General features: G+C 45.8%; 1 protein-coding gene across 2 annotated transcripts in view; it reads right to left on the bottom strand.

The window, feature by feature from the left end:
- TTK (TTK protein kinase) overlaps positions 1-25,696 on the bottom strand; it is an 848,854-nt gene that overhangs the window by 340,631 nt on the left and 482,527 nt on the right. For both annotated transcript variants that reach the window (XM_086926546.1, XM_086926547.1), the window contains exon 17: positions 6,222-6,346. In XM_086926546.1, coding sequence (XP_086782672.1) covers positions 6,222-6,346 — 125 coding nt within the window. The remainder of the gene's footprint in view (positions 1-6,221; positions 6,347-25,696) is intronic.

Raw genomic sequence — 25,696 nt, 5'->3', positions numbered from 1 at the left:
GCAAGCCCCGTGGGAGTACAAACAAGGGGCAAGAAAGCGAAAAAATGAAGAGCCAAGACAACAAAACAGTGGTAAACCTTTCATCTCATGTTTTAACGTCAGAACAGTTGTATGTCTTGTCACGTGGATTGTCTTTTTGCCCGACAGCAAAATTTAATTTTACCGAAACTCGCATTGACCTGTTTAAGTTTACTAGAAAGTTAAAACTTAAAAAATGGTTTGCTTCCAGGCCACGTCTTAGACAGGAAAAGATTGACAATGCAAGTGCCCTATGCATTAATGATGCAGAAACATTACAGGCGGTACACGAATTGGCGGACTGTGAGGGCGTATCAGACAATCCAATCCTTAATTTGTTGGAAAGTGACATTGACATTGGGGCAAGCAGTGGGAGTAATTTTAAACCTAAATCTTTGTTTGTTCCTTAAATCAATAGCAACTGCATTGAATGTTTTGAAACAGGAATGATTAATGAGATGAGAAAGATTGACAGACAAGGTTCCCATTGCAATTTTAACTTAAAGAAAAAACAGTACTTGGCGTTAAAAGAAATGCAAGATTGGTCGGATGTGGTTATTAAAAACTCCGACAAAGGAGGCAATGTAGTCATTTGGCCTCTGGATATGTATTTAAAAGAAGGTTTGATGCAGTTAAACAATACTGAAAATTACAAAATGTCTACCATGCATGAATACAACGCATCAAAGGAAATGTACTGTTTTAAATTAAGTGATTGGAGAGATAGAGGTCTATTGGAAGTTGAAGAATATAATTTTCTTATGTGTAAATATCCCCGCATTCCTGCACTCTATCTTCTCCCAAAATTGCACAAAAACTTGGAAGTACCCCCAGGAAGACCCATCGTGTCTTCCAATGGCAGCCTGCTGGAAAACACCTCCAGGTATATCGATTATTTCCCACAGCCGCTTGTACAGTCCCTTCCCTCTTTCATCAGGGATACCTCTGATTTTTTGAAAGTCATTAGTGACCTGGTTTGGCAAAAGGAATACTTACTTATCAGCTTTGACGTCGCAAGTTTATATACTTGTATACCCCATGACCTGGGAGTTGATGCTTGCAAACATTTTTTGGGCAAAAGATCTGTTTCCCACCTCCTCCACACGCACATGTTACTAGACATGATTGAGGTTTGTTTAAAAAAATATTTTTTTGTTTTTGACAAACAGATGTACCAGCAAACCCGGGGAACTTCGATGGGCAGTTGCTTCGCCCCCAGCTTTGCAGGGTTATACCTGGGCTGGTGGGAGGAGCAAGTGGTGAATAACATCTCCCACTTCACTGACCACGTAGTTCTCTGGGCACGCTACAGCGACGATATTTTTTGCGTGTGGAAGGGAACCTTAGAGCAAGCTAGTGATTTTGAAAGCATTCTGAATAACAACTCATTGAACCTTCAATTCACTAGCCACATGAGCACCAACAAATTTGATTTTCTAGATGTGAGTCTAGAAGTTATCAACGGGTCATTAATCAGCTCCCTTTTTCGTAAACCCACTGCTGGGAACAGCTTGCTCCATGCCAAAAGTTGCCATCCACCATCATTAATACGCAGCATTCCATTAGGGGAGCTTATCAGAGCCAAACGCAACTGCAGTGCTGAGGCAAATTTTGAGGCAGAGAAAAGCACCATGTGTAACAGGTTCAAAGAAAGGGGTTATAGCAACAAAGTCATCACGCAGGCTATTTCCAAAGTTGATAACATGCAAAGGTCTGAATTGTTAGTTCCCAAAGAAAGAAAAGAATCGGAACAGATCAGGTTTATAACCAGTTATGACAGCCAAACATGGCAGCTTAGGAAGAGCCTTGACAAACACTGGGGTATCCTCAAACTGGATCATGACCTTAATGAATTACTTAGTGAAAACCCTTCACTCACCTTCAGAAAGGCAAGGTCATTGAAGGACTCCCTGAGTAAGGCCACGCTGCAACACCCTGTGAAATCCCCCTTAGTGAGTGGATTTTTTCCATGCACCAAATGCAAAGCGTGCAAAAACAGCCATAAATGTAAGAGCCTCAAAATTTGCAAAGATCAGACTGAGCACAAAATGACTAAAATGCTTGGTTGCAATACCGAGTATGCAGTATATGCGCTCAAATGCCCGTGTGATAAGTTTTATATTGGAATGACCACCAAGAAAGCTAAACTACGGGCATTAGAACATCTTCGTGCTATTAAAAATGCAAATCCACAGTACCCGGTGGCTAGGCATTTCGCGACTGAACATCAGCAAAACCCCAATCTTGTGCAATTTTATGTGATTGACTGTCCATAGAAATGAGAGAGGTGGCAACAGGTTACTTGAATTACGCAAACTGGAATCCAAATACATCATCCGGTACAACACCATACAACCCTTCGGGCATAACACAGGGGAAGAATTATCAGTACACTTACAATCATAAATCGCAATCAGATGTCTGCTTTCCTGTACATATATTCTTTCCATTCTGACTGGTTTTAAAATGCACTTTTTTGTCACATGACCAGAAACTTATAGCAAATCACTGATACATTGTTTTTCTAATCTTTACCTCTGTAGGTATGCAGCATATACACAAGATATTTGGATTCACCTAGCCCACTTGGGCACGAAACCTTCTAATTTGAATCATGGACATTTTCTACCACCCCTAAGTCTGGTGAAATGCATACCCACTGGGGTGTTATATCCTGGTTTATTTCTATTTACTCAGGACATGTACATGGAGTTTGTTTTTCATGCATAAACTGCCATGAATTCTTTACATTGTGCCCACTGGGGCTTGATATCAGTGTTCATTTATTTAAAACCGGAATTTCATGGACTGTTTTCCTGCAAAACCAACATGATTTCATCTGTAACAAAGAAACTGATTCCGTGTTATTTAAAATGCCAATCCATGAGACGGTGTTTATTTTTGAATTGTGAAAAACACGTTTTCATTTTTCATTTGTGTTTCCAATTACATCATTATATGTATTATGCTGTGCAACCCGGTAACACGATACCGAAAAACCTTGTTTGCAACAAAGTATCTCTTTGATGTCTATTGTTGATCACGTGCACATTACTCATGTTTGTATCACTTTAAATATGGAATGGCCACCTAAACACTTTACCCGTGAGCAAGAGGCGAAAGCTTTGAAACGCGTTGGGTTTTTCCGTGTGCCAATAAAATATTTGCACCTTGAACGAACATTTGGGCCCCGGCTCTGGTGTCATGCTGATTTATGAGCGATAGTACTGCCAGGAGTTTGTTTATATATATATATATATATATACACACACACACACACTCTTGTATATATACTTTAGTATATACTTATATGTGTATGTACTTTGTGGGCTCTGCAGATCAGCCCTAGGAATTGCCTGCTTACGCTTAGGGACTTTTGTTTCTGTTCATCTGACTCCATTTAACTGTCTTGATAGAAAAGAGCAGCAGACGATGTCATGAGTGATGTAATATGTGACATCATCAGCAGTGCATTGCAGGCGCGCTTGTTATAGTGAGTCCACCTAACTATAACGTTGGAATTTCTATGGTTTTATGTCAGTAAAATTTCCAGCTAACGATAACTGGTGTGAAACCTATGGTTTTTTCAGTGAATTTAATAGGTTTTTTAAATGCTAATTCCGAACTATAACTGGTGTGAAACCTATGGTTTTTTCAGTGAATTTCATAGGTTTTTTAAATGCTAATTCCTACCTATATATAGGGCCTCAAACCGATGAAATGTAATATTTTTTATAATGAATCCTATATTGTATATTTATATAATACTATTTTTTTTTTTTGCCCTGGTGCGTTCCCGGTGCGCGCCCCGGTGTGCGCACCGGAAAGCGCAGTTTTCCGGGGCGCGCACTGGTGAGCGTCCAGTTAGCGCTATTGCCGCGAACGAAAACATCGCGACGTATCGCGTAGCCGCGTCCGCGTGATACGCACGGAGTAAGCGCACCCGGAAGCACTCGAGCGAATACGATCGCGCAACGTAAGCATCCGACGCGCTTACGAGAAGCGCCCCGGGGCGCGTCGCGTAAGCGCGTCGGGTCATGTGACCTGAAAATAACACTTTTCATTGGTTCAGGACAGTTTTTTTTCCAAATGATGAAAGCCCCCACCTTTTTTCCTTATTCTGACTTTGTCCTTTGACTGAGGAAGACCTGTTTGGAGATCTTTGAGTAATATTTTGTACTTTAAAATGGCTACAGTAGGCTACAAAATGTTAAAAAAACATTAAAAAAAAAAATATAAAACAAAAAAAAGAAGATAAAAAACAGTTCTTTTTAGAACTACCTCCAAATTATAAAAAAAGGCTACATTTTTTAAAAACTCTATCATTCTTTTTTCCCCATGGTACGCTCCCCGGTACGCTAAGCGGTGCGCGTACCGGGCGCTCCCCCACGCAAATCTAAAAAAAAAAATGTTTTGCCCCGCGGGGCCCTTTTATACCCCCCACATCAAACCTGGGGGGTCTACTCTGCCCCCTTATGGTCATTTCCCCCTTTGTTTTTGCCACCTCTTGTGTCTCGATCCTACCGAGACACAAGATGGCCGCTCCGGACTGTTTGGAATGTTGACAGACACCCGAGAGCCAATCAGCTTTCCGCGTGCGAACTCGCGTAGCGCGCTGGTTAGCGCCCCGGTGCGCGTACCGGGGCGTGCTTATAGATATATATATTTTTTTGAATATTACTCAAAATCCACTGGAGCACATATCTTGAGACATAGCAAAGGCACACCGGGCTACCAGTCCCTACAATTTTGCCAAGTTTGGTGGAAATCCATTCAGCCGTTCGGGCTAAAAGTGAGGTCGACCGCCCTATGGAAATTAACATGGGGAAAACACGTTTTGGGACCCCACTTTTTTCTCGGCCCCCGCTTGACGAATCCCCCCCAAACTTTCAGGGAAGGACCGGAGCGCCGCAAGGCAAATATGAGGACATTTTCAGGCAGATTCCTCAACCGGCGCCAAAGTTATTCACAATAGAATGTTGAGATTTTCTATTGAAAATAATCCTAACTATAACTACCTACTGGCGACCGCCAGTAGGTAATGTAATATATATATATATATATCCTACAGGAGGTCACCAGTAGGTAGTTCTAGTTAGGAAGCAGTTCCATAGGAAAAACATTTTTAAAACAATCTTCCTTACCCCTGGAAAAATAGCTTTTTTCAAAAATAGAATGAGTAAAGCCAGAGTGAAGCTAGTCCATGTTGCATAAAAGCATTTTAACCACAAAAAGGAAGCTGGAAAAAAGAGACAATTCAGGTCTCTTCATCAAGTGGAAAAAACTGAAATGGCAACTGACATGGATCTACATGCTGGGAGTGTGATGGCCCTACTCTGCTTTCAAGTGACAGTGCAGTTTAAGCTTCTTATATATGGCTGTATAAATCTGTCCATTCATTTTTCTCTTTTAAAAAGGAGTAGGGGTAAATGTTTAAGCAGACCTACCGTTCCAAGTATTTTTAATTTGACATGTTGAATTTTCGATGCAAGGTAAAAACAAATAAAAAATTAAAGAATAGGTTGCCTGTACCGAGCTGGTGCTCGTTTCTTTGCTTCAGAAATTAATTTCTTTGCAGTTAGGGTTGCAGGATCCTACATGTGCATGGTAATATTCTAATGTTTATGAATGTTAATAAGTTATTTGATTGATAACAAAATATGTTACCTTCGCTCTGGTAGAATGAACATGGATGGTGTCTAGAAGTGACGAGTCACAGAAAGGGTCTCAATTTTTCCCGGAACACTTAATCCAGCCTATAAAAATGGCCTTAACGGCCAGGTTCCTTTAGTCTAGCCACTAAGAGTTTATTTTCTTCTAGACAAAAAGAACCAGCACAACATATCTGTTTCACACAGTACATATAATGATTAGATAATGTATGAGAACATAAAAGATGCTTTACATGCTGGACTCTGCAGAGCTTTTGTTAAGTTTGTAAAGTTATCTAGCATGCAAAAACCTGCATAAACTGGAGGTAGCTTAAATATCCGTAACCTACAGTAAAACATAAAATAAAGATATGTATTTTCACTAAAGAAATATTATATACTTACTTCACTATATTAAGTGTTTAAGTAAAAATTGTCTCATCAAAGTCAGTTATACTGCACGACTGATGTTTAAGAACTCATAAAATCTCAAATTATACATAATATTATTCAGCTACATTTTATTTATAGTTTATATCGATAATACATTACCTGAGAATCTTTAACAATGCTGGTAACGTCTGGTTGCAACTGATTAGCAATCCCAAAATCTATTAGCTTAAGCATACCATCCACTATCAGAAAGTTTGCTGGTTTCAAGTCACTGTGAACAATGCCTTTAAAAGAAAACACATAATTAGTGTTATTTGAGCTAGATTCCCTCACACACTCACATTAACAACAATTTCACCTGGGCAAGGATTTACGTTAGTATAGTACTTGGGATTTGGGTGATCTTGAGTGACTGAAATTTTGGATTGATCAATAAGGTACAAGTGAAGGCACAGTTTATTATGAATGCAATTGTTTTATTTTATCTACTATTGAAAACTTTAAAAACACTATTCGAGGTAAGGCATTTTGAGAAACAGAAGGTGTCCTTGTGGACAAACTGCTCGTGGTGGCGCTCGCATTGCTGAAATTTAAATATTAATTATTGTTGCCTGATTGCGCTTCTTCTGTGTGCCCCAATCTCATTTACATCACTTACTTCAGCCATTTTGTTTGTTTGCGCCTCGTAGCCGGCCTCTCCGCCCCGCTCCCGCCTCCCAGCTGCCCCTCCCACGCTACGCCCCCACCACTATCCACTTATAAGAAATGGCTTTGCGCGCAGCGGTCGCGCCGAAGGTGCGCCAAAGGTAAGCCTGTCTACGCCCGTCCGCGCCTGGACCGCGCCCAGCGCCAGACCCCCCTGGCCCCCGCAAACCTCACTCCGGCCGCATTAAGTACGACGCAGCCACCCTCCTAGCCCTTAACCCCGGAGCAAACCCCAATGCTACGAAGCTGCCCCAGGACGTACTCACGGGCCCTTCACCTGCCACTCCTGCAAATATAGCAGCGTCAAGACCCTTACCACAGCCACTAACCCCAAACACCGCTCCGACTCTAACCACCTGAAGTGCATCCTGCTGAACACCCGCTCGGTCCACAGACACGCCACCTAACTCTGGGATCTACTCGACGCCATATCACCAGACGTCGCCTTCCTCACTGAAACATGGATGAATGCATCATCAACGCCCGACATCGCCATAGCCATCCCGGACAATTACAAGATCATCCGAAAAGACCGCTCCATTCAAACTGGAGGAGGCATCGCCATCGTCCATAAGAACACCGTCAAAATCACGACCAACTCTGACGATAACCTTACCACCGCCGAACATCTCCACTTCCAGATCCACACGGACCCCAGAACCACACTCAGAGGCACCCTCCTCTACAGGCTTTCAGGAACAGGTAAACAATTCACCGACGACATCACTGACTTCATCAGTCCTCATGCCCTCGCCTCCGAGAACTACATTCTACTAGGAGACCTCAACTTCCACCTAGAAAAGAAAAACGACAGCAACAGCACCACCCTTCTGGACAACCTGGCCAATCTCGGACTCAAACAACTTGTTGACACCCGTAGCCGGGCATACGCAAGACCCAATCTTCACTTCCAGCAAACATCTCCTTCGATCGCACCACAGCTCTCCACTGGACGGACCACAGTTGTGTTCACTTCAGCTACAAAACCACCTCGACCCACAACCCCCCACAACCTATTCCCCGAAGAAAATGGAATAAAATCACCACCGACCAACTCCTCACATCACTCAACCAAAAACCACCCGCCCTCTCATCGGACCCAAACCAAGCTGCCATCAAATTCAAACAATGGATCACTCACAGCGCTGACGAATTAGCACCCTTGAAAAACAATCACACCAAACAAGACAGCAAAAAGGCCCCCATGTTCAACGATGACCTTAAGAAATCCAATAAACTATGCCGTACTCTCGAGAAAACATGGAGAAAAAACCCAACCGCCGACAACATGACCACCTTCAAGATAGCCACCCGCAAACACCACCAGCTGATTCGATCCACCAAGAAATCAGCACTCAAAAATCGACTCGACAACAATGCCCATAACAGCAAAGAGCTATTCAACATCGTCAAAGAATTTACCAACCCCACCGCAGCCTCAAACGACATCACTCCCTCCCAAGACCTCTGCGATTCGTTATCCTCCTTCTTCTACAACAAAATTGCCGACATACATAACAGCTTCAAAAACTGTTCCAACGAACAATCCTCCCCACCCCCCTCAGAACCTAAACCGCCCTCTAACAACCTCAGCGCATGGAACCCAATCACCACCGAAGACACCATCCGCCTAATGAATTCCATCCACTCTGGCTCGCCAACCGACCCATGTCCCCACCACATCTTCAACAAAGCAGACTCCATCATCGCACCCCATCTCCGAGATGTTATCAACTGCTCCTTCAACTCTGCTACCTTCCCAGAAAGCTGGAAACATGCTGAAGTCAGCGCCCTCCTGAAGAAACTCACAGCTGACCCCTCTGAACTCAAAAACTACCGCCCAATATCCCTCCTCCCTTTCCCAGCAAAAGTCATCGAGAAAGCCGTCAATAGCCAACTCGCCGCCTTCCTCTAATCCAACAACTCCCTCGATCCCTCACAGAACGGCTTTCGAGCCAAACACAGCACCGAAACCGCCCTCATCGCAGCCACAGACGATATCCGAACACTACTGGACAACGGAGAAACAGTGGCCCTCATTCTACTCGACCTCTCCGCCGCCTTCGACACAGTCTGTCATAGCACCCTCATACAACGCCTCAACAACATCGGAATACAAGGAAAAGCACTGGACTGGATCATCTCGTTCCTCGCCGGAAGAACCCAGAGAGTAAGACTTCCGCCATTCAAATCAGAGGCTACCGAAGTCATCTGCGGTGTACCACAAGGATCATCACTCAGTCCCCACCCTCTTCAACGTTTACATGAGTCCACTCGCATCCATCGCGCGTCATCACAACCGTAACATTATCTCCTACGCTGAAGACACCCAGCTGATCCTTTCCCTCACCAAAGACCCTAACTCCGCCAAAACCAACCTCCACGAAGGCATGAAAGAAGTAGCCGAATGGATGAAAAACAGCCGCCCAAAACTTAACTCAGACAAAACGGAGGTGCTCATCCTAGGATCATCCCCCTCTGCCTGGGACGACTCATGGTAGCCTTCAGCTCTGGGCACAGCCCCCATACCCACAGATCACGCACGCAACCTGGGCTTCATCCTAGATTCCTCACTCTCGATGACCAGACAAGTCAACGCAGTCTCATCCTCCTGCTTCAACGCACTTCGTATGCTCAAAAAAATCTTCCGTTGGATCCCCTCTGAGACAAGAAAGACTGTCACCCACGCACTAGTCACGTGTCGACTGGACTACGGAAACACCCTCTACGCCGGAATCACAGCCAAATTACAGAAAAAACTCCAACGCATCCAAAGCACATCAGCGAGACTCATCTTGGACATCCCTCGCCAAAATCACATTACCGGCCACCTGAAAGACCTCCACTGGCTCCCCGTCAACAAGAGAATAACATTCCGTCTCCTCACCCACGCACACAAGGCCCTCTACAACCTAGGGCCCGAATGCCTCAACTCTCGACTATCCTTCTACTCACCCACCCGCCAACTAAGCTCCTCCAATCAAGGCCTCGTCGCAGTTCCGCGTATCCAAAGATCCACCATGGGAGGTAGATCCTTCTCCTACTTGGCGGCCAAGACCTGGAACTCACTCCCCACCCACCTCCGCCTTACACAGAACCACATCTCCTTCAGAAAAGAACTTAAAACATTGCTATTCGATAAATAATGAACCCATCCCCAAGCGCCTTGAGACCCTCTGGGCGAGTAGTGCGCTATATAAATTCTTGAACTTGAACTTGTGATGCTTGGGAAAGCGCATGTTTCTGTAATAAGGAGACACTTGATTTCACATTTATATAAGCAGTACTTTCAGACTGATATTTGTACCCGCTGATTTCTCACATTTAAATCCTCCCAGGTGGCATAACTATTCTGGCAAAACTTGCAACAGCTCCAGAACGCCCAAGTTGGTGCTACTTGTTTGAATCGTGGCTCCACCCGGCTAGGTGCCTGCAGATGTCAGTTTCTTTTCTTCAGCATCTTTAGACGTCAATCAGGAGTTCTGCTACTACCCATTTTGATTGTAACTGAACATCGCCTCCAAATTTAGAATACAATATTCTGTGTCAGTGATGTCGCCATCAAAGACTAACTTTCAAAGCATTTGGCTTGTGCCAAATTAAAACATATCTCAGACCTGCTACGGGGGTGGCATAGTGAGCAAACAAACCATGGATTTAACTCAGATCTCTGACTGGGGGTGAATGTTTGATTCATTCAGTGTTATGTCCGCCATTTGTTGCTACAGCACTTTTCGCCCTAAGTGGGATGGGTATGCCAGGATGTGGGTCCCTTGCTCGCTGTGCCACTGGATTCAAGATAGCCTGGCTGAAAGGGGTGTTACCACCGAAACCAGTGCCAGGATACTTGTTTCCAGTCCAGGAGGCACCCGGCTTGGCAGTCCGGGTTGGGCTGTTCCCGTGATCAACAGGGTCAAGACTGATTTGCATATGGCTGGGTCCAAACTGGGGTGGGGTTGTGAGAAAAACAACAATGGATATAACACAGATCTCTTGACTGGGGGTCAATGTTTGATTCATTCAGAATTCCGTGCATCATTTGTTGCCGCAGCACAGAATTAAAATGGTGGTCACAGACCCATACAATGTCTGTTTGTACCATCTGGGGAGCCAAACATGCTCCCTGATGCCAAACTTGATAATGACCGGAAACCAGAAACAAGGTCAGTTCCACTCCAGGTTGTCCTGGACAGATACACTGAATGATGAAGCACAAGAAAACAAAAACTATCTGTAGGAAAATGGGATCTGCTTTCATGATCACCCCCACTTTTTGCTGGTTTCATTATGTTTTGCTGATTAGTTTTACTGGGATCCTGCAAATCAGGACCCCAGTCTCTGTGCTTCTTCTCTGAATTGTATTACTAAAGGGGGGGTTTTACCCAAAAAGTCGCTGGGACCTGGGTGCTAATTAGTACAAAATGGAAGGGTCCCAGAGACAGAACGTAACACAACACAGTACGTAGATAACTGAATCAATTAAATTTCAAGTGTATCATCTTTAATAAAGTGAACACATTGTCATTACATCACAATGTGTCATGTTCAAAGCCATTTGACAGTATAAAAACATTAAAGCCCCAAAAAAGGAAAAAGAAGGGGAGTGATATGTGAAATGAAAAGAGTAGGTGATTGAAAGACAAAGGTGAATTCTATATTCAAAGTAATACATTCATTGACACTTATAAAAGGCTGCAACTTATTCAAGCCAATATCATATAAGAAACAAATGAAAAATCATTCTGCGGTCACAATTGTGAATCATTTAATCTTGGTAGTGCCGGATGATTAAAGAAGTAGAGCCGTCGACGTTTCGACCCCTATATGGAAGGTTAACTTGATCCCTTACAGAGGGGTCTTCATCAGGACGAAAAGAATATTGGGGCCAGACAATTCTATAAAATAAAATTATAATTCAATCAATTTCGAGTCATAAATTAATTATCAAATTTGAGTCGTATTATTAAGGGTGAAGGTTAATAAAATTTACCATTGAGAAACGGGCCAGCCGGCACCGAATCTGTGGAATCTGGAGAATAACTCCCACGAAGTCAGCAATTGATGGAGCCAACTGCAGAAGAAGATGGAGTCTAATCAGTACAGTTATGTATTAAGATTACAATAAACAGGAATGAGAGTTTAATTAGCGCTTACATAATTTCTTTAACTGCTTGGGTCTGAGTATTCAACCTTCTTAGTTAGTGGATTACTGGAGTGAAGAATTCCTCAGCTGTCACTAGAGCCAAAGAAGGGAAGGGTTAGTTCCCATCACTCGAATTAATTTGGACTCAGTTTACACCTAAACTTATACCAAAAACCTCCTAACCACTAATAATATACTCACAGTTATCATGTGATGAATCTTGATATGCTGTGAGTAGGAGAGTTGGGGTCAGGCTGCAGTATATTCAAGTTCCTGCAAGCTTTAAGTAGGAGGAGGGGGTATCAGTGATTATACGACACTCGCCCGTTAAAAAACATTTATATCTATGGGACCGGGTTAATGTACTTACATGTCCCAAGTGGTAAACACGCTGCCAATGCGTGGTATTAAATGTCGATTATGCCAGCAACACTTTATGTATTGCTGCTAATGTAAACTGAAGTTAATGTAAACTGAAGATTATGTATCAGTACGAGCGTAGAGCCCAATACAGGAGGGCAGTCCACTGTGATTTGTGATTAAGGTGTATGACATCCTTACCTAATTTAAAATACAAGAAACCCCTATAATATGAGATATACGTGATAATTTTATTATAGGGCTGAATAGAGGGCGATATGACATTAGACCTTCACGTACCGGCCGTAATCTTTTAGTACTTCCTCGATGGCAGTCACTCACGTGACCTGATGACGAGGCGATACAAACACGGAAGTGGTTCGCCTCCTTCACTCGTAACAGCGAGGCGTTCTTTGGAGTCACAGACCGCGGCTGCGGCTATGCTCAGCAGTAAGTCGCTTTTTGCACAAACTTGGCGCTTTTTCTGTTCTAAATCCAGTTGTGGAACGATATTGTGGAGCGATATTGACGCTGGTTTCGTTCCCTTTGTAGATTGGAGCGAATTGAAACCGCGACAGCCCACTGTGTTGCTGGCATAATCGACATTTAATACCACGCATTGGCAGCGTGTTTACCACTTGGGACATGTAAGTACATTAACCCGGTCCCATAGATATAAATGTTTTTTAACGGGCGAGTGTCTTATAATCACTGATATCCCCTCCTCCTACTTAAAGCTTGCAGGAACTTGAATATACTGCAGCCTGACCCCCAACTCTCCTACGCACAGCATATCAAGATTCATCACATGATAACTGTGAGTATATTATTAGTGGTTAGGAGGTTTTTGGTATAAGTTTAGGTGTAAACTGAGTCCAAATTAATTCGAGTGATGGGAACTAACCCTTCCCTCCTTTGCCTCTAGTGACAGCTGAGGAATTCTTCACTCCAGTAATCCACTAACTAAGAAGGTTGAATACTCAGACCCAAGCAGTTAAAGAAATTATGTAAGCGCTAATTCAACTCTCATTCCTGTTTCCTGTAATCTTAATACATAACTGTACTGATTAGACTCTATCTTCTTCTGCAGTCGGCTCAATCAATTGCTGACTTCGTGGGAGTTATTCTTCAGATTCCACAGATTCGGTGCCGGCTCGCTCGTTTCTCAATGGTAAATTTTATTAACCTTCACCCTTAATAATACGACTCAAATTTGATAATTAATTTATGACTCGAAATTGATTGAATTATAATTTTATTTTATAGAATTGTCTGGCCCCAATATTCTTTTCGTCCTGATGAAGACCCCGCTGTAAGGGCTCAAGTTAACCTTCCATATAGGGGTCGAAACGTCGGCGGCTCTACTTCTTTAATCATCCGGCACTACCAAGATTAAATGATTCACAATTGTGACCGCAGAATGATTTTTCATTTGTTTCTTATATGATATTGGCTTGAATAAGTTGCAGCCTTTTATGTGTCAATGAATGTATTACTTCGAATATAGAATTCACCTTTGTCTTTCAATCACCTACTCTTTTCATTTCACATATCACTCCCCTTCTTTTTCCTTTTTTGGGTTTTAATGTTTTTATACTGTCAAATGGCTTTGAACATGACACATTGTGATGTAATGACAATGTGTTGACTTTATTAAAGATGATACACTTGAAATTTAATTGATTCAGTTATCTACGTACCGTGTTGTGTTACGTTCTGTCTCTGGGACCCTTCCATCTTCTCTGAATTGGACACAGTGAGTACTTGGGTACACTCCAGATTGGCTACTGGTGCACCCTGATAAGTCCCTAGTATATGGTACGAAGGTATCCAGGGCATAGGTACACCAGGGGTCTCCCATGGGCTTCAGCATGTATTATGTCACCCATGAGAAACCACTCAAATTGTGACTACAGACCCGCCATTGCAGCATGTGTAAGCTGGTGCTAGTACCACTTACGACAGATATAAGTTTCCTTATATCTGTGGTCACTGAACTTAAAACCTATACGTCACCCCTGAGGCAGGCCTTGCAATCCTGAAGGCAGGGTGCTCGGTTCTAAGTGTGAGGGTGCCCCTGCATGAGCAGGACACCAATAAAACCTTCAGAGCCCATTCTCCCGGGCTGTAAGTGCATCAGCCTTTAAGATACATAGAGTGGCCATGCGTCATTATGCGATGACCATCTCTAAACTGGCTGTAACAAACCCTGTCATGTTTGGTATTAAACATGTAGGAATTATACCTCCCACACTGTAAACTGTGTGGGAGGTATGATTCCATGCACTGTAATGCTTCTCTGTGAGGCCTTCAATGTCCCGGTACCAGTCATCTAGACCCGGACAGCAAACTATGGCTGCTGCCGACCAGAGTCACAATTGTGCCCTCCTGCTGCTGAGCCAAGCTCAAGTAGAGGAAGGCAGGACAATAGGTATCCTGTCACGGAGAGATATAACCCCCTCCCATATAGGGTGGAGGCACATGCCAGCGCCACTAGACTGCTTTAAGGGAATATTTGGTGCTCTCCTAGCATACTCCAGTCCTAACCAGTTGAGGGAGCGGTTGGCTCCCGCTCTGGAGCAAAACCGTACAAAGGACACAGGAGTATCCTTCCCCACTTTCCAGCCCCTCCTCAGGGAGGGACACATGAATCATCTCAACCCTTTCTTTAGGGTACTTAAGGACTTACCTGTGAGTGGGTCCCTAGATTCGTTGTGGGACAAGATTCTGATCACATACCATTTCAACTTTGTCTGGGCACTCTGGTACTCGCTGGACTTCTCGTTGAGAACCGAGACTGCAACTGGGAAGACTACTGCTGCTTGTGGTCTCGTCTGGTAAGTCTGCTGCAACGTCTGTGCCTGTGCTCAATACAGGTTCTTCACAGGGCTGAGGATACCCAAAGGAATGGAGTGCAGGAGTCACTCGCCTCCATCTGCAGGTACCGCAACTCAGCTGACCAGTCTGCTGATCCTGGGTTCCCACGGATTCCAAAAGGCTCAGCAACACAGGTGGTGGTTCTGCAGCTCCCTCAAGGCATGCACTATCTTCTCACAAAGATTGAGGCCAGTATCTTTTGTTGGGACTGCTGGAACAGAAACCCTGTGCATAGTGTTGACTTGCCGTTGCCAAGGCTTGTTTACTCCTGCAGAGATATTTGGGCTCTAAGAAGCTCCAACCTCAAGTATCTCCTGTAACCAAGGTCTTAACCTGCATTGCATCCATTGCAAGGTGGGCCTGCATCCTTTGAGCTGCTCCAGGTCCTCTTGCGCCTCCTGTGACTTCGGCACGCAGGTTCTCTCGAGGGACGTCTTTGGCTCCAGTGGGCTCCCCTGCTTGCTCCGGGCCTGCTCTGACTTACCTGCTTGTGGCGAGTCACTTGGACCTTGCTGCTCCCAACACCGCACCTTTTTCTTCACCTACGCTGGTTGCCGTTGCCAAGGATTGTTGACGCCCCTGCCAGACACTGACCCCTTTGGCTATTGATATCCGATGTGGGACAGCTCTTGTACGGCTCCAGGTCATCCTCTGCGTCGCCTGGTCCGTACAGCTGCAACTTCATGGGCACAGTCAACTCTCCTGCATCTCCAACATTGGTGGGAATTAGTCTTCTGTGCCTTCTAGTCACTCCCAAGTGGAATAGGTGCTGTCTCCACTGCTTGCAGGTACCGCTCAACCACCTTTGGGTTCCGGACACTTTCCCCCTTCTTCGCCAGCGGCAACTATTATGAAGTACTCTATTGTGGTCTACGGCGGTTTACAACGTCACTCCACACCTATGCACCTGGCTTCCCTGGTGTAGGTATCCTGGTTCCTGTGGTATCCACAGGTGGGGTGACTCTCCAGCCTTCCATCTTCTAAAGCGTTTCTTCGGGGTCCACTGGGAAGGGTCCTCATTTTTTTAAATTGAAACTGCGACTTACCCATTAACTATGCCCCTAGCCCCTGGATCTGTCCGTGCCCGACCGGGTCCAGGGGCCAGGAACCCTGCCACTCACAGCCCAGACCATAGAGAAACACTAACCTATTCCAGAGACTCTCTCACTGAGCTCATCAAACACGCACCAGGCAACCATGCAGACTGCATTAAAGCTTCCCCGGACAACATCAAAGGACCTTTCTCATGCCTAAAATGTAAGTGGCGTAGCCTAACACACAAAGAGCCCACACCTGAAACGAGGAACAACGGCCTTAGAACCAAATGCCTATATTTTAATGCCAGATCCCGCCCCAAACACTTTTTGGAGATCTGGGACATTATCAATGAGACAAACCCAAACTTAGTGTTCATAACGGAGACCTGGCTAGACGAGAACAACTGCCCTGACAGCCAACGCACTCTCCCTGAATTACAAAATCCTACGTCAGGATAGGCAAGGGAAAAGAGGAGGGGGACTTTCGATAATATTTAGAGACAACCTTAACTGCCTTCCAACTGCAGTAAGCCAGCTAGATGAGCACAAACTATTAGCATTCCGGGTATCTAAGGGCAATCACACCTTATTAGGAGGAGCAGTGATATACAATCCCCCCCGGATACCATGACGATTTCAGCATGAAGCTGCTCACGCAACTACTCCCCGCCTGTCTCAAATACAAAAACTTTGTGGTGATTGGAGATTTCAACATTCACTTCGATAAACCGGACAACCTAGCGGCCACACACCTAAGCAACGATATGCAAACCCTCCACCTGAAGCAATGGATTCAGGGTCCCACCCATAATGCAGGTCACACAATAGACCTACTGTTTTCCAATATTGACTCTACCTCGATTGAGGAGATCCAACCTGTAACTTGAACGGATCATTTCCCTGTCCTATTTTCCTTTGCGCAGTTTGCGCCACCTGCCAGACCCCCTTTACCTACACCCGATTCTTACAGACCTTGAAAACAGATCACCCCAGAATCATTCAAACTGCACTGGCCAGCAACCACTAACCTAGAACACCTGGGTTCTCCCTTTACCAACACAGGCACACTGAACCTAGAGATTACTTGCACTCTGAACCTTTGTGCACCCCTAACTAAATCCAAAGCCATAAAAAGAACTACCTCGGAAAAGTGGTATACTCCAGAGCTCAAAACGCTCAAAAAGAAATGAAAAATCAGGGAACACACGTGGAGGATGTGAAGACTAGATGCTGATAAGTCAACCTACAAAACTGCTCTTAAAAATTACAATCACACCATAAAAAAGGCAAAACGGGCACATTACACACAAAGAATCACAGAAAATAGCAACTCAACCAAAGAGCTATACAAAATCATAAAAGAATTGTGCAAACCGGCCTGTATGTCCCAAACATTGCACACTTCAACAGAAAACTGCAAAATGATCAGCAACTTATTTAATGATAATGTAGAAAAAAATCTACTCAAAATTCAACCCAACGATCCCAGTGGCCAACAGCAGCAGTGGAAAATCAGCCCCCCCCTATCCCCCCCCCCCCCCTGATCATGAACCCAGCCCAGCTGAACAGCTTCGCCCCAATTTCAGAAGCAGAGGTGGACAAAACCATTAAGGAAGTCAAATCTGGATCCCCCTCGACCCCTGCCCACACTTTATTTTTAGGCAGATCATGACCTCCCTTACCCCAGCTGTCACACAGCTTTTCAAGAAATCCCTAGAAACAGCAATTTTCCCTGAAACTTGGAAACAAGCCTTAGTGACCCCACTGCTAAAAAAAGCAGGCACAGATGTGACAAATCTGGTCAATTATAGACCAATATCTCAACTCTCGTATCTTTCCAAAGTTTTGGAGAAGCTAGTCAACAGACAGCTGTCAAAATACTTAGAAGATAACAACCTACTGAACAGCTCCCAAACAGGCTTCAGGGTGAACAACAGCACAGAGGCCACTCTGCTGGCCGTCACGGACAAAATTAGAAATTCCCTAGATCAAGGCAAAGCTGTTGCCCTGATCCTGTTGTACTGTTCGACACGGTCTCATCATCTTCTGCTAGAAAACCTACGGGAAAAAAGGGATAAATGGAAAAGCCCTCGAATGGATCAGCTCCTTTCTGCACAACAGAACCCAAACGGTGCAACTAGGAGCCTACTCATCCAAGTCAAAACAACTGAAATGTGGCGTCCCGCTGGGAGCATCCTTAAGCCCTATGCTGTTCAATGCCTATGTTTCATATCTGGCACAAATCGGAACAAAATGGGGATTTGGGGTTTGCTCATACGCGGACGACACGCAACTCACCATCACCATTGGGAAGGGGCATGAAGACACCAAAAATAAACTCACCAGCTGCCTAACTGAAATGGCCGACTGGATGGCAGATCACTGCCTAAAACGAATAGGTTCTTACCTGTCGGTGTAGTTTTGCAGCTTGAAGATCTTTCTGGATTCACTATGCTGTGCATTATTCCGCGGTCTTGTGGTTGGGTCCGGATTCGTAGTCTTTTCTTTGTTTTTTGGGTTTTTTTGTAGCCCTTGTGGGCGTCGGCGTCACACCTCCTCGGGTGCATGTCCGGTGACGTCGGCATGCTTCCTGCGGAAGCCCCCACTCTTGGGCGCCATCTTCGGATTCTTTTTTCCGTGTTTCTTTCGTTTCCGAAGTAATGGCAATGTTCTATTTAGGTGAGAATTTTACCGCTTTGTCCTTAAAGTCTTTACTTTTTTTTTTTTTTTGACCACCTCTTCTCTCTCCAGGCTCATCTTTCTGGCGGAGGTGGGTGGGTTCGCTAGTGAATCCAGAAAGATCTTCAAGCTGCAAAACTACACCGACAGGTAAGAAACTATTCGTTTTGCTGCATGAATCTTTCTAGATTCACTATGCTGTGAATAGATTTTGTAGCGGTTTCTCATTTCTGTGGCGGCTGGGTGGAAGATGAGCTTTGGTTTCTGAATATGTGCTGGAGCACCTTTTGTCCGACTTGTGCTTCTTTGTTCATCTGAACATCCACGCAGAAGTGCTTCGTGAATGTGTGCACCGAAGCCCATGTTGCCGCCAGGCATATGTCTTGTATGGGTGTATTGGCCAGGAAGGCTATTGTAGCCCCCTTCTTCCTAGTGGAGTGGGCACGCGCCCCCTCGGCCAGTTCTTGTCCTGCCCTTTTGTGGCAGAGTTGAATTGTTTGCGCGATCCAGCGTGCAATAGTGTTCTTGGTTACTGCTTTGCCCATGTAACTGTTAGTGAAGTAGTGTGGCTCACTGGTTAGAGGCGGCAGACCCGAGAGCAGAGGACGGCCGGGACCAGGGTTCGATTCCCGGCGCGGCAGGTTTCTGGACCAGGGTCAGCGGACTCGATAATTCTCTCGCCTCGGTGCCCACTCTGATCAGCGATCACACTCGGCAACTCTGGGCATTAGCTTGCCTCATCTTCACTAACGGCCCCACCAGACCGCCGGGGATGCCTGGTCTCACCCTGGAGATACCCATTAAGGGACCATCTCTCAGGGAAGCCAGGAAGGGTTTCGCAGCGGTCGAAGCGCCTTGGGACCCTCCGGGTAAGTAGTGCGCTATATAAATGCCTATACATTTACATTTACTGTTGGCGAACGACACAAAGAACTGTTTTGTTTTCCTGTGTTCCTTTGTCCTTTCAATGTAATGCATGACTGCCCTTCTGGCGTCTAGGGTGTGCAGAGCTCGCTCCGCGCGAGTGGTTGGTTTTTGGAAAAAACTCGGTATCTGTATGGACTGGTTCATGTGGAATTTGGACACCACCTTCGGCATGAAGTGTGGGTCGGTCCTCATCACAACCCTATCATTGTGTATTTGTAAGTAGGGTTCCTGTAGCGTTAGCGCTTGCAGCTCGCTTACTCTGCGTAAGGACGTTATTGCAACCAGGAAAGCTGTTTTCATAGTTAGCATCTGTAAGGAGGCCTTGTGAAGTGGTTCAAAGGGCTCCTTCATGAGTTCCTGCAGGACTACGTTCAAGTTCCATGCCGGTGGCGGCACACGCTTGGGTGGTGCGATCCTCTTCGCTCCTTCCAGGAACCTCTTGACAACTTGTGATGTGAAGAAGCTTCTGCCCATCTCACCCCTTGTGTAGGCTACTATAGCTGCCAAGTGAACTCTCAAGGAGGACGAGCTGAGGTTTTTCTCCAGTAAGTGCGTCAGGTATTTTAGCACAGTGGAGTCCTTCTTCATTTTATTGTGAAGTCTTTCCCGCCTGCACCACATCGTGAATCTTTTCCACTTTGCGACATAGCACTTCCGTGTGCTGGGACTTCGTGCCTCCCGAAGGACCCTGAGGGTGCTCTCTGGCAGTCTTAAATGTGCGAACTCTATGTCCTCAGGAGCCATGCTACTAGGCTCATGCTCCCTGGCTCTGGGTGCAGCACCTCTCCGTTCTGCATGGAGAGCAGGTCTTTTCTTCTGCCGAATCTGTGGGGTGCACACTGTGTCATCTCCATGATCTGCGAGTACCATGTCTGCCTCGCCCACTGTGGCGCGACCAGTATCAGGGTCATGTTGCTCACTCTGCACTTGCTCAGTACTCTGTGTATCAGTGGTATCGGGGGAAAAGCGTAAGCAAATGTCCCGGACCAATCTATCCATAGGGCATTCCCAAGGGACCCCTCTTCGTGTTGTCTGGATGCGAAGTTTTGGCATTTCGCATTCTGGCGTGTTGCAAACAGGTCCACTGATGGCGTTCCCCCCCTGTTGAACAGCCACCTTGTCTCCTGAGCATTGAGCTCCCACTCGTGGGATGCCGATGTCTGTCTGCTCAGCCAGTCTGCCTGAATGTTCTCCTTCCCTGGTAGGTGTATGGCTAGCAGGTCTATCTGGAGAGGGATGGCCCATCTCCATATCTCCTGTGCCAGCGTTGAAAGCGTTGTTGACTGTTCCACCCTGCTTGTTGATGTAGAACATCGCCGTGGTGTTGTCTGTCTGCAGCAACACCCTTTGCTTGTACAGTCTTGTCTGGAAGGCTTTCAGTGCAAGGAAGATTGTCTTCAATTCGAGGTAATTGATGTGCTTTGTCGCATCTGAAGGCGTCCAAAGGCCCCTCACTTTGAGTTCCTCCATGTGAGCGCCCCATCCCTTCAGGGATGCGTCTGTGGTGATGGTCACTGTCGGAGTTGGGGGTGTTAGAGGCTTTCCCCTTGTTAAGTTCTCAATGGTCCACCATGTCATCTCCTTCTGCACTGCGTGCGTCACCACCACAAGATCCTCCCAACTGCCCGAAGCCTGTGACCATTGTTCCTGGAGCCATTCTTGCATGGGTCTCATGTGGAGCCGCACATTCGGCACCAGGTGGATGCATGAAGCCATCATCCCCATGATCTTGCTCGCAGTCCTCACTGTCCGAGCTTGTCCCCTTCCGGTAGAGGCGAGTCTCCTTGGCCAGAGCCCTTGCTCACTTCTCGCTGGGGAACACTTTGCCCTGTAAGGTGTTGATCTCTGCCCCCAGGAAGATCTTCACTTGTTCCGGCTCCATTGACGATTTCTTCCAATGGACGGAGAACCCCAGGTTCATGAGCGTGCTCGTCACTGTATGTGCGTGCTGCTTGCACTTCTGGTACGAGTTTGCTTTCACCAGCCAGTCGTCCAGGTAAGGGTATACGTGTATCCCCTGTCTTCGTAGGTGCGCTGCGACTGCCGCGAGGCACTTTGTGAAAACCCTCGGTGCTGATTTTAGTCCGAAGGCTAGCGTTGTGAACTGGTAGTGGCCTTCCCCGATCGTGAACCTGAGCATATGCTTGTGCTTTTCGTTCATCGGGATGTGCAAGTAGGCGTCCTTGAGGTCTATCGTGACCATGAAGTCTCCGACCTGCAATTGCGGCAATACCTCCTGTAGGGAGGTCATTTTGAATTTTTGTGTTCTTATGAATTTGTCAGGAACCTCAGGTCTAGAATGGGTCTCATTGTGTCGTCTACCTTTGGTACTAGGAAGTACGTTGAGTATATTCCCATGTTTCTTTCCTTGAAGGGAACCCGTTCTATGGCCTGCTTTTGTAGAAGTTATTTTGCTTCTTCCTGTAGCCACGCCAGCTGTTCTCTTGCTGGTGGCTTTCCCCTTGGTTTCCTGCTTGTTGGCCTCCTCTCCAACTCTAAGCAGTATCCGAATTGGATAATGTTGAGGATCCATTTGTCTGATGTGATTTTTCTCCATTCCTGGAGGTAAAATTTTAATCTTCCTCCCACTGGTGTCATGTGGTCGTAGGTGTTTAGATTGTCCTGACCCCTCTGTACGTGGTGCCCCCTGGGATCTTTTCTGTGGGCGGGCACCCGGATCTCTTTGAAGTCACTTCGAGGTGGGCTGCTGTCCCCCTCTTCTATTCTGCCCACGTCCATTTCTCCCTCAAAAGGACTGGCCTCTTGGTTGGTACTGCCAGGACTGCTTCTGCTGACCTTGCTGAGCCTGTGAGTCTGCCTGGTGCGTTTGCTGGAAAGCCTGGTGTGATGTACCTGGCTGGTTTCCACCTCTCCCGCCGGGTCTCCGTGACGGGGTGCCCCTCTTGTTGCCTCTGAACTGCAAGGCCCCCATGGATCTTGCCGTCTCGTTATCTTTTTTGAGTTGGCAGAGCTTCTCGTCAACTGTTGCTCCGAAAAGCGAGACGCCGTTGAACGGTGTGTTCAGGATACTGTGTTGCACCTCGGGTTTGAACCCTGAGATCCTGAGCCAGGCGTGTCTCCTCTCCGTGACACCCATCATCATGAGCCTGCTGGCGGTGTCTGCTCCGTCCAGGGCCGTCTTAAGGCAAGAATTTGCCGCGTTTTTCCCTTCTTCGACCAGTTTTTCGGCCTTCTGCCTGGCATCCTGGGGTAGGTCCTTCACCAACTGCCCCAGCCCCTCCATGATCTGGTACATGTGCTTCTAGGACTTTCTCCAAAAATGTCTGGAGCCCAACGGGAACGATCCAGACCCGACCGCGGAAAAAAGAATCTGAAGATGGCGCCCAAGAGTGGGGGCTTCCGCAGGAAGCATGCCGACGTCACCGGAAATGCACCTGAGGAGGTGTGACGCCGACGCCCACAAGGGCTACAAAAAAATACAAAAAACAAAGAAAAGACTACGAATCCGGACCCAACCACAAGACCGCGGAATAATGCACAGCATAGTGAATCCAGAAAGATTCACGCTGCAAAACTAAACGTGGACAAAACCGAGACCCTGCTCCTCGGAGAAGCCAAACTTATTTGGGACTCTTCCTGGTGGCCCCCCTCTTTAGGAGATGCCCCGACACCCAAGCACTGTGCCAAAAACCTGAGCTTAACTATTGACGACACATCCATGCAGGCCCACGTACGAACTCTATGTGGGAAAAGTTTCGCTATGGGCAAGCCAGATTACCTGTTCAAACGCCTACAGGTAGTGCAGAATGCTGCAGCAAAACTAGTGTGTAATAAAGGCAAATACAGCTCTGCAAAGGAATGCCTAAAACAACTTCACTGGCTACCCATGCGTCAAAGAGCCAGTTTCAAGCTCCTCGATCATGCCCACAGGACATTTCACAACACAGGTCCCATGATCCCTAAAAACAAAATACACTTCTATACCCCCGCCAGACCACTAAGGTCGCAACACCTTGCTCTTGTCGAGACAAAAAAAATGAACAAATCTAGAACAGGAGGCCGTTCTTTCTCCTACCTGGCGGCTCGGCACTGGAATGAGCTTCCAGTCGAACTTCGGCTGATCAAAGACTACAACGCCTTTAGGAAAAAACTTAACACATCTTTTCCCAAAAGTCTTATTTGCCACCACTTCATCCACCTACCGGTTACCGCAATCTTTAATGCCGTGACATCCTCTGGGATAAAATTTGCACTCGATAAATATATAAATTAATAAATAAAAGAAACAAACTAACTAACATTGAGCACGCTATCTTGTTCCCACTCTGCACACGAACTCCGTGGGGTTCCTAGATACTCACCTTGGGAATTTCCTTGAGTCCCCTTCTACGTCTCTGGGTCCATTCTTGACATAGGTCGTGGTTCTCATTCCACTATTTTAGTATATGGTATGGTGTCTAATCTGCGCTATTTAAGATTCTAGTGACAAAGTATTGTGTGTACTGTGTTGTATCTCCGGGTAGGAGAGAATACATTGTGTTAGTGAGTGTTATTAAGGAATATGCTACTTACCAGTATGCATCTGTTCTTGGCATGTAGGGCTGCTGACATTCATATCTGTGCATAGATCGCCGCCAAGTGTTGGGTCCGGATGATTGCATATTGTTGTCCTGGAAGAGTCTTCGAAGTATCACGAGATAGGTGGCTCCTCCCCTGGACTACAGTGCGCATGGGCATCCTCTCCATCCTCAGATTGTTTTTCGCCATTGTGGCAGAGATGGAGTGTGGTACAGTAAGAGATGTCCATGCAAGAAAGTAAGAGTATGAATGAATGAATGAATGCTACAGTTGCGACAGGCACCAGGGAGGAGGGTGGGCGATATGAATGTCAGCAGCCCTACATGCCAAGAACAGATGCATACTGGTAAGTAGCATATTCCGTTCGAGGCATGTGGGCTGCTGAATTCATATCTGTGCATAGAATGTATAGCAGTGTCTCCCTTAGCGGTGGCTACCTGTGCCAGCTGCAGCAGTCTGAAAAAGTGTTTTTAGAACAGCCTGTCCTACAGCAGCTTGCTGTTTGGAATGTACATCTACACAATAGTGTTTTGTGAATGTATGTATGGTAGACTATGTGGCTGCTCTACATATTTCCTCTAGAGGAATGTTTCCTAGGAAAGCCATGGATGCCCCTAGTATGCGTGTAGAATGCGCTCTTGGGGGAACTGTTAAGGTGCATTTTGCTTTTAGATAACAGATCTGAATGCATTTGACTATCCATCTGGCTAACCCAGGTTTTGAGATGGGGTTGCCTTTGTGTTGTGGTGAAAAAGCAACAAACAACTGTTTAGTTTTTCTAAAATCCTTAGTTCTATCAATGTAGTATAGAAGAGCTCTTTTGAAATCTAGTGTATGTAGAGCCCTTTCAGGTACTGACTGTGGATTTGGAAAGAACACTGACAGTTCTATTGTTTGATTGATATGAAAATGGGATACCACTTTTGGCATAAATTTAGGGTTTGTTCTAAGGACTACCCTGTTTGCATGTATTTGGATGAATGGTTCTTGAATAGTTAGGGCTTGCAGCTCGCTAACTCTCCTAAACGAAGTAATCGCTACAAGAAAAGCCGCCTTCCATGTTAGAAATTGTAATTCACATGAATGCAACGGTTCAAAAGGTGGACCCATTAGTCTGGTTAAAACGATGTTAAGGTTCCAGACAATGAAGGTGGGTGTTTTGGGGGGGATTATTCTTTTGAGTCCCTCCATGAATGCCTTAATTGGAGGCACTCTAAACCACGATAGATGCTGCCTGTTTTGAAGATAAGCTGCAATGGCAGCAAAGTGTATCCTTATAGATGAATAAGCTAGATTACAACGATGGAGGTGCAAAAGATAGCAAATGATATTTTGCCTTGAAGCATCTAGTGGGTTGATGTTATTGT

Source organism: Lissotriton vulgaris, chromosome 6 (genome assembly GCF_964263255.1).
Source record: "Lissotriton vulgaris chromosome 6, aLisVul1.2, whole genome shotgun sequence".
In the NCBI taxonomy this organism is placed as follows: domain Eukaryota; kingdom Metazoa; phylum Chordata; class Amphibia; order Caudata; family Salamandridae; genus Lissotriton; species Lissotriton vulgaris.
The sequence above is the reverse complement of the archived record's forward strand: the minus strand, read 5'-3'. Positions and strand labels throughout refer to the sequence as shown.